Source organism: Gekko japonicus, unplaced genomic scaffold (genome assembly GCF_001447785.1).
Source record: "Gekko japonicus isolate JY-2015 unplaced genomic scaffold, Gekko_japonicus_V1.1 scaffold188, whole genome shotgun sequence".
NCBI lineage: Eukaryota > Metazoa > Chordata > Lepidosauria > Squamata > Gekkonidae > Gekko > Gekko japonicus.
Window position 1 is genome coordinate 643,347 of NW_015163098.1, and position 14,672 is coordinate 658,018.

A 14,672-nucleotide genomic window follows, 5' to 3' on the forward strand; every position below is an offset into this window, starting at 1 on the left:
TGGTGTAACCCTTCACCTTTCTATATATCCTGTTGGTGTTCCAACCAGGCCATCAAGTCTTTCCTGAAGAGCTGCAAGGATCTGTGGATTCTGCATCATTTGTACAGTCAGCTGACGAGCTAAATAAATCCAAAAGGAGATTTTTAAAACATCATACCAATGCAGTATGTATCTAGTCATACACCAACAGACTGGTTTTTGTTAACAGACACAAAATGTTAACACTGATTTCTAGATAAAGAAACACAGCTATCACCAGCTATCAAACAAATCTAATTGTCAGGTCAGGTCAAAATCATGCTTTAAACATTTTAAGAAGACTGGACAGCTCAGTATAAGAATATATAAGCTCCAAAAACTTACAATTCCCGTCACAAACTATTTCCAACTAATCAACAAAATTACAGCTAGCTTTGTTGGAAGAAACTTAAGTAATACTGGCAAAATAACTGAAAAACTGGCTCCATATTAGTAATTAATGTGGGGAATTTAATATTTATGCTGTAAGAGGAGCCCTTCTGGATTGGGCAAGTGGTCCATCTAGTCCAGCAGCCTGTTTCTCACAGTGGCTAACAAGTTACTCTGGATAGCCAATAAACAAAGTCCAAGGCCTTCCCCTAATGTTGCCTCCTGGCATTGATTTTCAGAGGTTTGCTGTCTCAGAATATACCTTTAGTCACAATAACTAGTAGTCATTAAAGGGCTGGTCACCACACCTCAGAAAGGATATTATAGCATTGGGGAAAAATGGAGAAAAAGGCAACTAGAATGATAAAAGGGTTGGAACACTTTCCCTATGAAGAAAGGTTAAAGCACTTGGGGCTCATTAGCTTGGAGAAATGACGACTGAGGGGCGACATGATAGAGGTTTACAAGACTATGCATGGGACACAGAAGGTAGAGAAAGAAGTACTTTTCTCCATTTCCTACAATACAAGAACTTGTGGGCACTCAATGAAATTGCTGAGCAGTTGGGATAGAACAGATAAAAGGAAGTACCGTATTTTCCGGCGTATAAGACGACTGGGCGTATAAGACAACCCCCAACCTTTCCAGTTAAAATATAGAGTTTGGGATATACTTGTTTTGTTTCTCGGTTGTTTGCTACGCTCAAAGCACAGCATGTACTACTGAAAGCGATAGAAAGACCAGAGTACCGTATTTACCAGCGTATAAGACGACCCCCCAATTTCTGAGAAGATTTCCCTGGGTTAAAAAGTAGTCTTATACGCCCAAAGAGTGATTAACACAGAGAATTCACTGCCACAGAAGGTGGTGGCGACTACAAGCATGGACAGATAAACATATGGAGCAGAATTGGATAAACATATGGAGCAGAGGTCCATCAATGGCTATTAGCCACAAGGTATAGATAGGAACTCTGGGGTCATTGGCCTGATCCAACATTGGCTTCTCTTATGTTCTTATGACCAATGTTCCCTCTAAGCTAAGTGTGAGCTAATTCACAGTTTTTTGGCCTCCGACTCACACATTTTTATCTTAGCTCAGGAAGGATGGCTCCGGAGCAAACTAATTTATACAGTAGCCAAATTCTTCACTCACAACTTTAATGCCAGTGGCTCACAAAGTAGAATTTTTGCTCACAAGACTCCACGGTTTAGAGGGAGCATTGCTTATGACCTATCCTTTATTAATCTGTTTAACCCCTTTTAAAGATATCTGTGCTTGTGGCCATCACTACATCAAACAGCAGTGACTTCCACAATTTAATGGCTCATTGAGTAACGAAGCATTTTTTTTTTTGTCCTGAATCTATAGCTCATAAACTTTATCGTGTGCCAAGTTCTAGTATTTTGGGAGAGTGAGAAAAAGTTATCTCTGTCCACTCTCTCTACCATGTGCATCATTTTATAAACGTCTATCACGTCCCCCTCTTCGCAATTTCTTTTCTAAATTGAGAAGTCCCAGACTCTTCACAGCCTTTCCTCATGGGAAAGCTGCTCCAAACCTTTAATCATCCTGACTGCCCTCTTTTACACAGCTCTGCAACGCCATTTTTGAGATATGGCAACCAGAACTGTAGATGGTACTCCAGATGATGCTTTTTTATTTTCAGATCCTTTACTGATAATCCAGTACAGAGTTTGCCTTTTTCACTATGCAGCCATACTGGCCCAAAAGAAAACCAAAACCAAAAGGCCTGTAAACCATTCTGCCACAGAAGCTTGCTGGCTATCATTATGCCAGATATACTCTCAGCCTAACCCACCCTCGCAGGGTTGTTGTGAGGATAAAATGGAGAACAGGAGAATTATATAAGCCACTTCAGGTTTCCATAGGTGAGAAATTGAGTAAATAAATAAATGTAATATCCTTCACAATCTATTTAAGGGCCAAAGTACACATTACTGTTTTTAAAGAATTCCCCAGACCAACACGTTACCCACAGCAGCTGTGAGGAATGGCTTAAAAGATGAAGATGAAAGAAAGGAGAGCCCAAATGGGTTCAGAACAGTGTCACAAAGAGAGCAAGGGCTCCTGCCTCCCCACAAGCTATTTTCCTGTGCAAAAACAGCGCTGGGGGAGCCATTTCCCCAGTTTTGCTGCTTCATGCGCACAGATACTCCATGTGGAACAGAACCAGAGAAATAACTCCCCCCAGAAAGGTTCTCACACAGGAAAACAGCTGGGGGGGGGGGAGAAGCCATTCCAAGCCCACTTGGTGTTTTCTTTCTTTCTCAGAAGCCATTCCCCACAGCTGCTGTATGGGCTGCAGGGAACATGAGATGGGCCTGGGCTCCTCAACTCTTTAAGACAGTAACATGTGTCTGGCCCCCAAAGAACCATCTGTAAGTTTCTGAGTACTGTAGAACTTAAGTTTCTTGCCTGAGCCGCTAGGTATTATTACCCAGTTTGAATTTCACTGAAGTGGACTTCCACCTAGTTCATCATTCAACTGAATGATCAGTTTTGTTACTGTGATGCCTATCACATTTTTCTGCTTTCAGCCTTTCCAGTGATCCACATGTTCCATCTGATACAAGGGACACATTTGATCGGCTGCTGGTTTTTATATTTTCAGTTAGAGGGTATCACTTTTCCTTCTTTCTAGAAAACTAAACAATCAATTGGTTTTTTTCTTTTGCAAGAATGGGTGAAGGTGAACATTTTAACAATTGGTTTCATATTAAACTGAGAAAGCATCTTTTGAATAATTGACACAATACAGCTAAATACATTCAGCCTCAGCTTTTTTACCATTACCTTTGCTGTTGGCATCCTCTCCAGTTTCTTCTTCTTCTACTTCTTCAACATCTTCATCTTGCTGGTCAAGTTCAGCCTGTTCTTTGCTATTAAAATACAAGTCAAACCAGAAGGTTAAATTTCTTCAAAGGATTTGAGCATTTGGGTTTTCTTAATTACCAATTCAGATATGATCTGGCAACATTTCAGTTAGGAATATACTGAGAAATTAAAGTCGTTGAAACTGCTGCTGTAATAATACACAGCCCTTGGGTAAACTTTCTCCGTAGCAGTGGTATAGTTATGAATATCTATACCTGCAAGAAGCCACCATAAGGGCAAATGATTTCATACTTCGTTCTATCCATGAAGCAAGAGTAGCACTATACATTACAGGCTTATAGACTCATTCTTCATCCCCTGTAGCTCCCTCTCCTTCCCATCTTTGCTTAAATTTTAAGTAGCATTGTTTGGTATCAAGTGAGTACAAGCCTCTTCCAGTGTTACGTTTCAACTGCCTATGTAAGTATAGATTTAAAGCCCTATATGCCTTGGGGGCAGCACACCTAAAGGATCACCTACTCTCAAATGACCCTACCTATCCACTCCGGTCATCTTTGGAGGCCCTGTTTCTGGACATTAAAATAGCATCTAAAATATACTTTATTTTAAACACTTTTAATGTTTGAATGTCTCAAATTGTTTAATGTTATGATGACCACTGCCTTAAGGGACCTACTTGGGTGGGAAATCTATACAAAAATGTTTAAACTAAATAAAACGGATTATGCACAGAGTTCTGCATTTTGTTAAAAGGTTGCACTTGGTTAACAAGTGAATGAGGTCTTCAGGAACTGTTCACATTCTGCAACAGAAATCAATTAAAAGATGTAGCAAGTAGGCAACATGCCAGACTCCTCTGAATCAGAATCAAAATGGCAGAATACTATATATCTCCATCACACTAATTCTTCTTCAGAAGTCCATCCTAAAGGTTCTAAGAACACACTCCAAGAATGATAAATGATACTGGTATCAGACTTCTGCAAGCTGACACTGGTTTTTATATTCTTAATGTGTAAAAAAACCTGAGAACAGTATGCGTATAGAATTTGCAATCCAAGCTCTACTTGGCTACTTGTGGTGGAAAGTGCTGTCACATTACAACTGATGTATGCTGACCCCGTAGGGATTTCAAGGCAAGAGACGTTCAGAGGTGGTTTTCCATTTCCTGCCTCCACGTCACGACCCTGGTATTCCTTGGAGATCTCTCATCCAAATACCAGTCAGGGCCAACCCTGCTTGCTTTCGAGATCTTAGACTTCAGACTGGCCTCAACCATCCAGGTCAGAGTACTTGGCTATTTGCATACTGAATACTAATTGAGGAACTTTTTACATTTTCCCCAATACATACTACCTTACTTTCAGCACCAAAAGCAATTGTGATTGACACTGTGACGAAGAGGTAAGACAACACTGTCTTTCTGATTTAACATTACTGACCAAGATGAAAAAGAAAGAGACAGGTACAAACATAACACTACTGAATTTAGACACATTTAACAATACCTCAGACATACACTAGAAATAGAGTGAATCACGTCTTGTACTCACTGTGACAGGAATCAAGGGCATGCAATGTTCTCCATTTTGCAATTTGTATGCAAGGGGGAAAACGTGCTTTTACATGACACCTACATTTTCCAAACCCAGATATGGCTAGTATTTTCTGCCTCCCGGAACCCATTCTTATTATAACCATTTAAAGGATAACATTAAACACAAACCCTCAGGATAAGATAGGACAGAAATCTAAATACAGTGTGTGCATACCACCTGTTCAGTATACAATTTAATGGTTTTTCTACTTAAAATTAGTGCTGTAAAAAAAGAACTTCTGCTATTCTTAAAGTTTATCTAAAATATCTAAAATAAAATAAAAAATATCTAAAATAAAATATCTAAAATAAAACTCCACATACCGCCTTTCCCCGCTTGTTCCCCCAAGGGCACTACGGTCGGGGAGCCAAAATCTCCTGGATATTCCAGGCTCCAAGACCATCAAACTTGCTGTGACCCAGGGCCAAGACATTTTCGGTGGCGGCTCCTACCTGGTGGAATGAGCTCCAAGAAGAGATCCAGGCCCTGCGGGATCTTGTACCGCAGGGCCTGTAAAACGGAGCTCTTCCGCCAGGCTTTCAAGTAGGAGCCTGGTATGTGGAGCCGCCGCCACCATTATTCCATCAACGCCTTTCCATCACCGCACTCTACCACCGCTGTTGCGGGTATCATCGGGGGTGCAGGACGTCCCTAGTGGACGACAGGGTTGTGGGGACATATATTGCTGTTGTGCTTCAGCTGTAACACCTTCAGAACACCACCTTGGTTTTATGATTTGGAGTATTGGAGCACCAACATTTTATTTTTTACTAATTTTAATCAACTGTAGTATTCTGTATTTACTGTATTTATATTGTTTTTATTGTTATAATCTGGCATTTGCCCTTGTTAGCCGCCCTGAGCCTTCGGGGAGGGCGGGATACAAATCCAAAGAATAAATAAAATAAATACTCAATAAATTATTCAAAATTAAGCAGATTCACATATACTTATTTAGCTAATTTTATTTTGCATTTGGTAATCCTAGATATCAGTTGGGCTAGGCAATGAAGCTATGTCCTGACCACCAGAAATCCTGTATAGTCACTACTCCAACCCATTTCAAAGGCTCATTTCCAAAATTACTGCAACTCTTATTACGGAGCAGCATAAAGATTTCCTAAACGAATAAATACAATTGTGATTTACTCCAAATTAGAGAATGTACTTACTTGTCAATGTCTGCCATTTTTCTAGATCTTGGAAAAAGTCTTTGTGAAGTGAGAAAAGGGGGGGAGAGAGAAAACATTATTTTACATTTAATTGAAGAAATACTCTTTAGCAATTCATCTGAGACAGACAAGTTTCTGCATATTTAAAAATGCTACTCCTTCATTTTTATGTAGCTATTACTGTGTATTCCCTGAAAAGATGCCCAAGAAAAACATGCTCTCTAGGCTTGCCAAGTCCCCTCGGGGGGTGGGGAAACCCCCACCCGAAAGGCCCGTTACCCGCCGCCAGCAGATCGGGCCCCGGGGGGAACCCCACCCTCAAAGTGCACGACATGCCCGGCATGAGCACATCACCCGGAGGTGACATAATCACATTGGGCACATTGGGGGCGGGGCAACAATCATCCGAGGGAAAGCTCTATGGTTTTCCCTCGGATGATTGTGGTCCCGCCCCCAACGTGATTACGTCACTTCCAGATGATGTAATTGCGGCGTGCGCACGCTTTGCGTGCACACAGGGACTCCAGGGCCAGCACAGGACTTCCCCACTCTTCTTATGCTAAGGACTTGGCAACCCTAATGCTCTCGCTACCATAACTTGTCAGTCAAGTTGCAAGTATTCAGGGCTGACTTTCCCATGCTAGTCACTACATGCTAGTCACTTGCAAAGCCCCTGCAGGACAGTCACTACGCACAGTGAAATTAAGGTGTTTGACATTACCACCTGGATCATCCATGTTGTTGTGTGAAACGTGTCCAGGATGCCAGCACTTTTTCCTCAACATCTCAATAACATGTGATATTTGACTTCTCTGCCATCCCCAAGTCTATTACTTTGGCATCTCTTTCCTTTCCTCCCCAATCACAATTATTTTTCCTTTTTCTAAATATTTCACCCACCCATAAACATACAGTCCCACATTAAAGAAACTCCATCCTGAAAAGACTAAAAATACCCGGGTGCGAGAAATGTAAGATTTGTAGGCTGTTTCACACCTAAATTACAAAGCATTTTGAATAACATTTCATATAACAAGCAAAACATTAAATACATTTGTCCTGCCAAGTGTGCAATGTGTAGGGAAGGGTCTATAACAGCAGTAAATTGGGATGGGATTGTTGTTGTGAATGACATGGTTATGGAGAGCCCCTCATTGGGAAAGTCTCTCTATACCACATTGGCCTAAAAATGAATCCTTCCACTATGTTAGAACCTGGAAAACTGAGGCTCACATCCACAAATCAGCAGTATTCTTATAGCACAAGCTAAGCATTTGTTTCTGGCAGTGATTTAATATATATTCCAGAGTCCAGACATGTACCATGTACTTGAAAATATAACACCTGCTATTTACATCTCTAAGAGAGTTAATATTTATTACCACTACTGATTAAAATAACCCATTTTGTGCCCAATTTCAGATATGCTAAAAAAAAATGCTCAAAAAAAATCCCTAACTAATGAGTAAATATAGAACACTATTGGAGAAACATTCTTTATTTTTAAAGTACTCCTAAAACTGTTTCTTAGGAGCAGTTCTATAAACACATATGGAGAAATGCAATTGTGATCTAAAGGGATCACAGCTATATTCCTGGGATTGTGAACATTGCTCTACTTTATGGAAGTTACTACTGGCAATTTCATGTACAGTAAAAGTTGTTAGCTGTTGATTATTCAGAATGCTCAGTTAGCCACCATTATCAAGAGGGAAAAGCTCCACCCTCTCAGTCACTATACCCCTGCACTGTCAGGTGCATGTGTGTCCCACTCTTGCCCTCTCCCCAGCTAGCTATCCTGATTCTTCCAGCTGCCGCTGCTGGACTTTTGAAAGCTAGCACTGCCGACTGACACTGTAGTTCAGTGCACCCTTTCCCTCAGTCAGGCTTGAGGTGTTCAAAGCCATCTGTGCTGGAGGGCTCCCAGGCTGCTGGCCCACTTGTCTGCTTGCTGCACAGGATGGCGCTGTGGCTTGGGGAGAAGGCTCTCCCAGGAATGGGTGGCATTGCCATGGTGTTCTCAAGAGGGTGGCTGCTGCAGATTCCTCTTAGTAGGGAGCAAGGCAGAGCAATAAGCTTAAGTATCCAGCATATTTGATTAACCGCCAACCCCCGTTTCCCATAGGAGTTGCATAACAAAGCTCTTCTTGTACCTCCTTACCCACAATTATCTATTAGGACTACTAAAGTGTCAAAATACTTTGTACCTAACTAAACTGGGGTGGGAGAGACCAAAACTTTTCTTAAAATCAAAGTGCAGGGGGAAAGTATTGTCCTATTACAGGGCATTTCACAGTGCATTTGTTTTCAATGGTCAAGAGCCATAAAAGGGTGGAATTTCAAAAGATGAGAAAGGAGACATACAAGATAAGTAGTTAAAGGAGCAGAAGGTTGGATTCTAAATCACGACTGCCTGAAAATTCTAAAAAGATGCATTGCACAGATAACCATTTGTACCTGAACAACAATTGTATATTCACAAGGAACATGGGCTGTTTTACTAACTGATGCAACTCATAGCAGCTCATTTCAATAATCTGATACCACAGACAAATGCTAGCACCACCATCCAAAAACTCCAAATACAGCAACCAACACCATATTTCCAGTTCCTCTGTCCCATCCATTCTAACTTTCTGCACTGCAGAGCAAGTAATTTAATCTCTCACTGGCATTCTCTATCAAGCATTTTAATCTGAGCACTAGGACAGCAAAAGTAATGGCATTCAAGAGACCTTCACCTGAGGTTTTAGAAATCTTTCTGCCAGTGTTGTTGGCCCCAAGAAATAAAAAATGCTGACAGTGGCAGGGCTCACTTTAAAGTATCTTTTGGTAGTACCGTTAGGCTTCACTTAAGAGGCTCGTGTTAAAAGTCAAACCCAGGTGTTTTTTTAAAGTTAAGCAAAACATTACCATCTTCAGTTACAACAATATAAATTAAAAATGGATATGGAATCTAAATTCACTGAACACCTTTTAATGCTCAGAAGAGACAAACTGTAAATTTTAAAACGTGATTGTTCTGAAGCCCCTTTACAGCTTCAGGGACAAGCAAAACACTGATACAGAGAAAGGCACTTGCCAGTCATGAGGATCTTTTCATCATGGTAAGTCCCTCTCAAAGTAAACAAACTAACTTATTGCGCTGTGTCTTTAAGAGATTTGCAGCCAGTTTTTATTTTCATTTTCAACTGAGTCTCTTTTGTACCTCTTTTTTAATGCTGCAAACTGTGCCCTCTCTATTTCCATTTCCCTCCCAAAATTTCCTCAGCAATAAAAGGAGAGAGACTGCTATAAAAAGTACCATATTTTGCCCCTGCTTTTGTGCTATCTACCAGGTAAAAAGGTAAAGGTAAAGGTTCCCTTGCTCGAAAGCCAGTCGAATCCGACTCTAGGGTTGCGGTGCTCATCTCCGTTTCAAAGCCGAAGAGCCAGCGCTGTCCGAAGACGTTTCCGTGGTCATGTGGCCGGCATGACTAAATACCAAGGCGCACGGAATGCTGTTACCTTCCCACCGAAGTGGTACCTATTTATCTACTTGCAATTTCTTGCTTTCGAACTGCTAGGTTGGCAGGAGCTGGAACTAGAGATGGGAGCTCACTCCATCATGCGGCACCCGGGTCTCAAACTGCTGAACTACTGACCTTCCACAGCCTGCAGTTCTGCGTCTTAACCACTTGAGCCACCGCAGCTCCTTTTTTCCATTTCCCTCCCAAAATTTCTTCAGCAATAAAAGGAGAGAGACTGCTATAAAAAGTACCATATTTTGCCCCTGCTTTTGTGCTATCTACCAGGTAAGAACAGATAAATCTTTTTAAAAACACAAGTAGATGCTACTTTATTTCTACTAAAAAGCTTTTCCAAACCCAATGGACAAAGAGCTTTCTGTGAGGTTCAGTCTAACCATATGTATATTTACTCAGAAGTCAAGTTCCATGGGGTTTAAGGGTTTCCTCCCATGTAAAAAAGCACAGGATTGCACCTAGGAAGCTTCCTTATAAAAAATGTTCCCTATGAACTGCTGCCACCCAAAATTGCTTGTTCTTAGGAAATGTCAGATGTTTTTAATGAACTCTTTTTGGCAAAATTTTAAAAGGGCCAGTGCAATATACTATTTAACATAAAGTACTCAGAGGTTAAGACACTGAGCTGCAGACTGGAAGGTCTGTAGTTCAGCAGTTCAAGACCCTAGTGCCACGTGACGGAGTGAGCTCCCGTCTCTGGCCTCAGCTCCTGCCAACCTAGCAGTTTGAAAGCAAGAAATTGCAAGTAGATCAATAGGTACTGCTTCAATGGGAAGGTAACAGCGTTCCATGCACCTCAGCGTTTAGTCATGCCGGCCACATGACCATGGAGAAGTCTTCGGACACCACTGGCTCTTCGACTTGGAAACAGAGATGAGCATTGCCCCCTAGAGTTGGTTTCGACTGGCTTTCGAGGAAGGGAAACCTTTACTTTAAATAAAATAAGCACAAATATGATGTATTATTTTTGTGGTACAAATAAAACCCCAAAAGTAATGAAGCTATAAATTGGACCAAATTTCCTCATATTTTGTGAAAAGTTTCCTTTACTAGAAAATGTATATGTTGTACATTATTTAAGCTTGTTCTGAAACTTATGTATTTGCTTTAAAAATCTAACATTTTAAAGGGTCACAGCTTAGAAGTAAAAACATTTAATGTGTTCATTTATTTAAATAATTGGAGGAAGATAATGAGATTACTTTGCCTTTCATACATACACTTAGTATAAGGTTCAATTACCTGTAATAAGAGCCTTAATAGAGCTCTTATCCGGACTAATGTTTTGATGAATTCGACTTGAAAGCTGGCTAGTTAAAAATAACAATTTGGCTACCTAGTCCAGCTATACCCTGGGGACCCCTAGTGAAGACAGACACAATGGCTCACAGCAGGTCTTTCTGCATAACTTTCTCCTGGCTTCTCTACCAACAGATATGAATACTGGCTAATTGGAGAAGCCTTGTTCTCACATCCATAAAGAAAGCTAGCAATTTTTTTAAAAAATTACATTTGAACTGAACAACATGAAGCCTTTTCCAAAGCATCTACAATGCTCTACAAAAATTACGTTTTCATTCAGCTCAACTATTGGTATACCTTACTCAATACAACCAAAAAAGTAAGTCCATAAGGGACTTCTGGGAGTGGAATGCCCCACTTCTTCTCTTCTTGCTCTGCTAAGTGCCAGGTTTATCCCTACTGCCACCCAATATTTCCATGTGTATTGTATGTTCCATGTATATTGTATGTTTACTGCTTTTACTGATTTATCAACATGAAATGCAATTGTAACCTAGTTAGCATGTAAAACTGTACTACTTGGTCAGCATATGAAATGCTAACTATTTGGCATATTTATGTAATCCAGAAGTTCTTTATTCTTAAATATTGTAAATATCTACAGTATACACAGAGATCAAGCAATGAGGAACAATCTGTGGATACTTAAATCTAGAAACTGGGGCCATGGACAGACACAACAGATCTTTTTACAAGCCTGAAAAACACCCCAGTTTTGCCAAAAAATCTTAAATCTAAAATATATGAGGGCATTAAACCCCTTCAATGATAAAAGGAGCACCTGTAGCTTTAAGAAACAAATTCCCTCAGTGGCTGTTGCTAAGCAACCACAACAATACTGCCAACAATCCAGCCTTGGTTTCTATCAGGAAAAGGGAGGGGAGAGGCTCTTTTGATGGCTGTTTCGGTCTTTGAGGGAGGACTCATTGGGACCAGGCCCGAAAGTACCCATCAGGCTACTTGCTACCACACAACTTGCATGACGCACCCAAGTCCAGCTGCTTGATACTGTTCAATAGCAGCCACTACACAAAAGACAGTGTAGGGTCATTTCAGACTAGCATCTAGGAAACCTAGGTTCAAATAACAACTCTCAACTATGGAAGCTCACTGAGTGACTTTGGGCCAGTCATACACTCCAAGTCTAACCTACCTCACAGGGTTGCATGAGGTTAATATGTTGCTTCATGACCCCACTGTGGAGGAAAGTGAAATAAATATGATGTAAATAAATAATAAACAAAACTGGAGATGGGGGTACAGATAAAAGGTTGGTGGGTGGGAAGGAGAAGGAAGCAGGAAAAATGAGGATATGGGGCTGCCAGGAAGAAGGAAAGAGGATACAGTGTGGGAAAGGGATACTGGGGGGCAGATATAGGTTGGCAATTGGGTGGGAAGAAAAGGAAGAAGGGAAAGGTGAGAGGCTATGGGATCTTTTGGGGAAGGGAAATAAGAAATGGGGGAAGGTGAAAATTATATGCCCCCACAAGCTCCCTGCTTGTTATCATCTAATGCTGTCAACTGTCCTCACCTAACATTTTTCATTCTGCACATTTTGGGCAAAACCACATTTCATTTCATTTCATTCATTCATTCCAAAAAGGAAATAGCATAGTTTTTTAATGTTTCCCAAAATTTCCCAATTTTTCCACTGAAATAATTAGAAAAGCACATTTTTAAGTCAGAAAAATTGCCTTAAGTATTTCACCCAATCTAAAAGAAAAAATAATAATTCACAGGGATCTGGGGGGGGGGGGATTGTGCAGTGCTCTCTAAAAATATCCTGATTTTGCTATCAGAAAAACTGGAGGAAAAACTGTACTAAGAAATAAATTCTCAGATTTTCAGGTCCCCTCCCCCCCGAGCCTTCACACTTCTACAAGAGACTTATTGGAAAGGTGGACAACAGACATTGTAATATTGTGCTATGGCATACATTCCCAGAGCTTTCAATTTGCCCAAGGATGGCTGCAAATGCATGCCTGTTTTCACTTTTTCGGCCATCGTTAGGAGTGCCACCTGGGACAGTCACAACAGACAATTCTCACCAATCCCAGAGGGGTTACAGCATGCCCACTTAGGCTACCCCAACAGATAATGCTCTCCCACCTGTCGGGGGGGGGGGCAGTAGGTGTCTCAAAGGAGGGGAAATCCCTTCCTCCCTTGGTCGTCCACACTTATTCTCCCCACCTCTGATTCTGTTGCCTCCCGCCCTCTTTTCCCCACCCTGTCATCATCACTGCCACCACCTTCTTTCCACATCTCTTCTCCTGCCGTGGCCATGTTCTCCTTCTGCCCTTAGCCAATTGTCTTAAAATGGCCAGTTGTAATGCTAGCCATGACCCTGTGGAATTGCAATGTCTATGCATCATTTCTCTAGTTTTATTTTCCTTTTTCTAAACCCATTTTTTTGAAACTTTACTGATTTTCCTGTCAACCTGGAGTTCTCCAGGCTTTGTAGAAAAATCCCTTCTCTAGAAGACAGTACTTTATCAACAGCAAGCATCTATAACTGCTCGAAGTAGGAATCCGAGTTTGATGGCAGAAGGATCATTTTGAAAACTATACCCAAGAAAGCACCACAGCACTCATGGCTGCATTTTGGCAGAGGGATGGTATATAATATAGAGGAATACAACCATTGTGCATCATGGGCAGATCCTACTACCAATCAAAGTCTCTATCTATATTTATAACTAAGAATAAGACCCGTTGTAGAAATAAATACAACAAACTCTAGAAAGAGGCTCTGGGCGGGTACCAGACGACCTGATCTCTGCTACCTGAAAAACAGTTGTAATTTTGAGTGATCTCCAGCTCTCACCTAGAGATTGGCAACAATGGTTCACTATAAGGGAATGGCTGGTTCGGAGGATGGAGTCTATGGCATTCTACCTGTCTGAGGTCCCACCCCTCCTCATACCCCACCCTCTCCAGGCTCCACCCCTCAAATCTCCAGGAATTTCCCAATCTGGAGTTGGCAACCCTATCTCCTTCCCAGCCAACCATCAACCTACCTTTATCTGCCCCTCTGACTTCAGACTTCAATCTCGTCCCACCTCCCTTCTGGAGAGCAGTTGTAATTCTGAGTGATCTCCAGCTCACACCTGTAGATTGGCAACAATGGTTCCCCAAGAGGGAATGGGTGGTTTGGAGGGTGGAGTCTATGGCATTCTACTTGTCAGAGGTCCCACCCCTCCTGAAACCTTACCCTCTCCAGGCTCCATCCCTCACATCTCCAGGAATTTCTCACCTGGAGTTGGCAACCCTATCTCCTTCCCAGCCAATCATCAACCTACATTTCCCCCTCACTCTTCAGCTTTCCATCTCCCCCCCCCAACTGCAGCCTCCACTGTACTCTGAAGCCCTGACTGCCACATCACACTGGCTGTCATGGCGGGGCATCTCAGCAGGATATAAGGACACAGAGTCCACCATTTTCTTCAGGGGAACTGATCTCTGCCATCTGGAAAGCAGTTGTAATTCTGAGTGATCTCCAGCCCTCACCTGGAGATTGGCAACAAGAGTTTCCCAGGAGGAAAAGTAGTCTTTCTTTGCAATGGGGACCAAAGCAGGTAACATCATTCTCCTCTCCCCCTTTTGACTTGCACAACAACCCTGTGAGGTAGGTTAGGCTGAAAGGCTGTGACTGGTCCAAAATCACCCACTCAGCTTCTACAGCAAGAACCTGGATCTCAGAGACCCTGCTCTGAAGGACTAATGGCTACGCCTAGGGTAGCCAACCTCCAGGTGGAGCCTGAAGATCACCAGGTATCACAACTGAACTCCAGACAACAGATCTCCCCCCC

The 14,672-nt window shown here is 41.7% G+C and overlaps 1 protein-coding gene across 2 annotated transcripts in view; it reads right to left on the bottom strand.

Annotated features, from left to right (window-relative positions):
• Window positions 1-14,672, bottom strand: part of NAP1L1 (nucleosome assembly protein 1-like 1) — a 36,238-nt gene that overhangs the window by 11,868 nt on the left and 9,698 nt on the right. For both annotated transcript variants that reach the window (XM_015406678.1, XM_015406677.1), the window contains exons 2-4: window positions 6,038-6,076; window positions 3,226-3,311; window positions 17-119 (exon numbers count right to left, since the gene is read on the bottom strand). In XM_015406678.1, coding sequence (XP_015262164.1) covers window positions 17-119; window positions 3,226-3,311; window positions 6,038-6,054 — 206 coding nt within the window. In that variant the 5' untranslated portion in view covers window positions 6,055-6,076. The remainder of the gene's footprint in view (window positions 1-16; window positions 120-3,225; window positions 3,312-6,037; window positions 6,077-14,672) is intronic.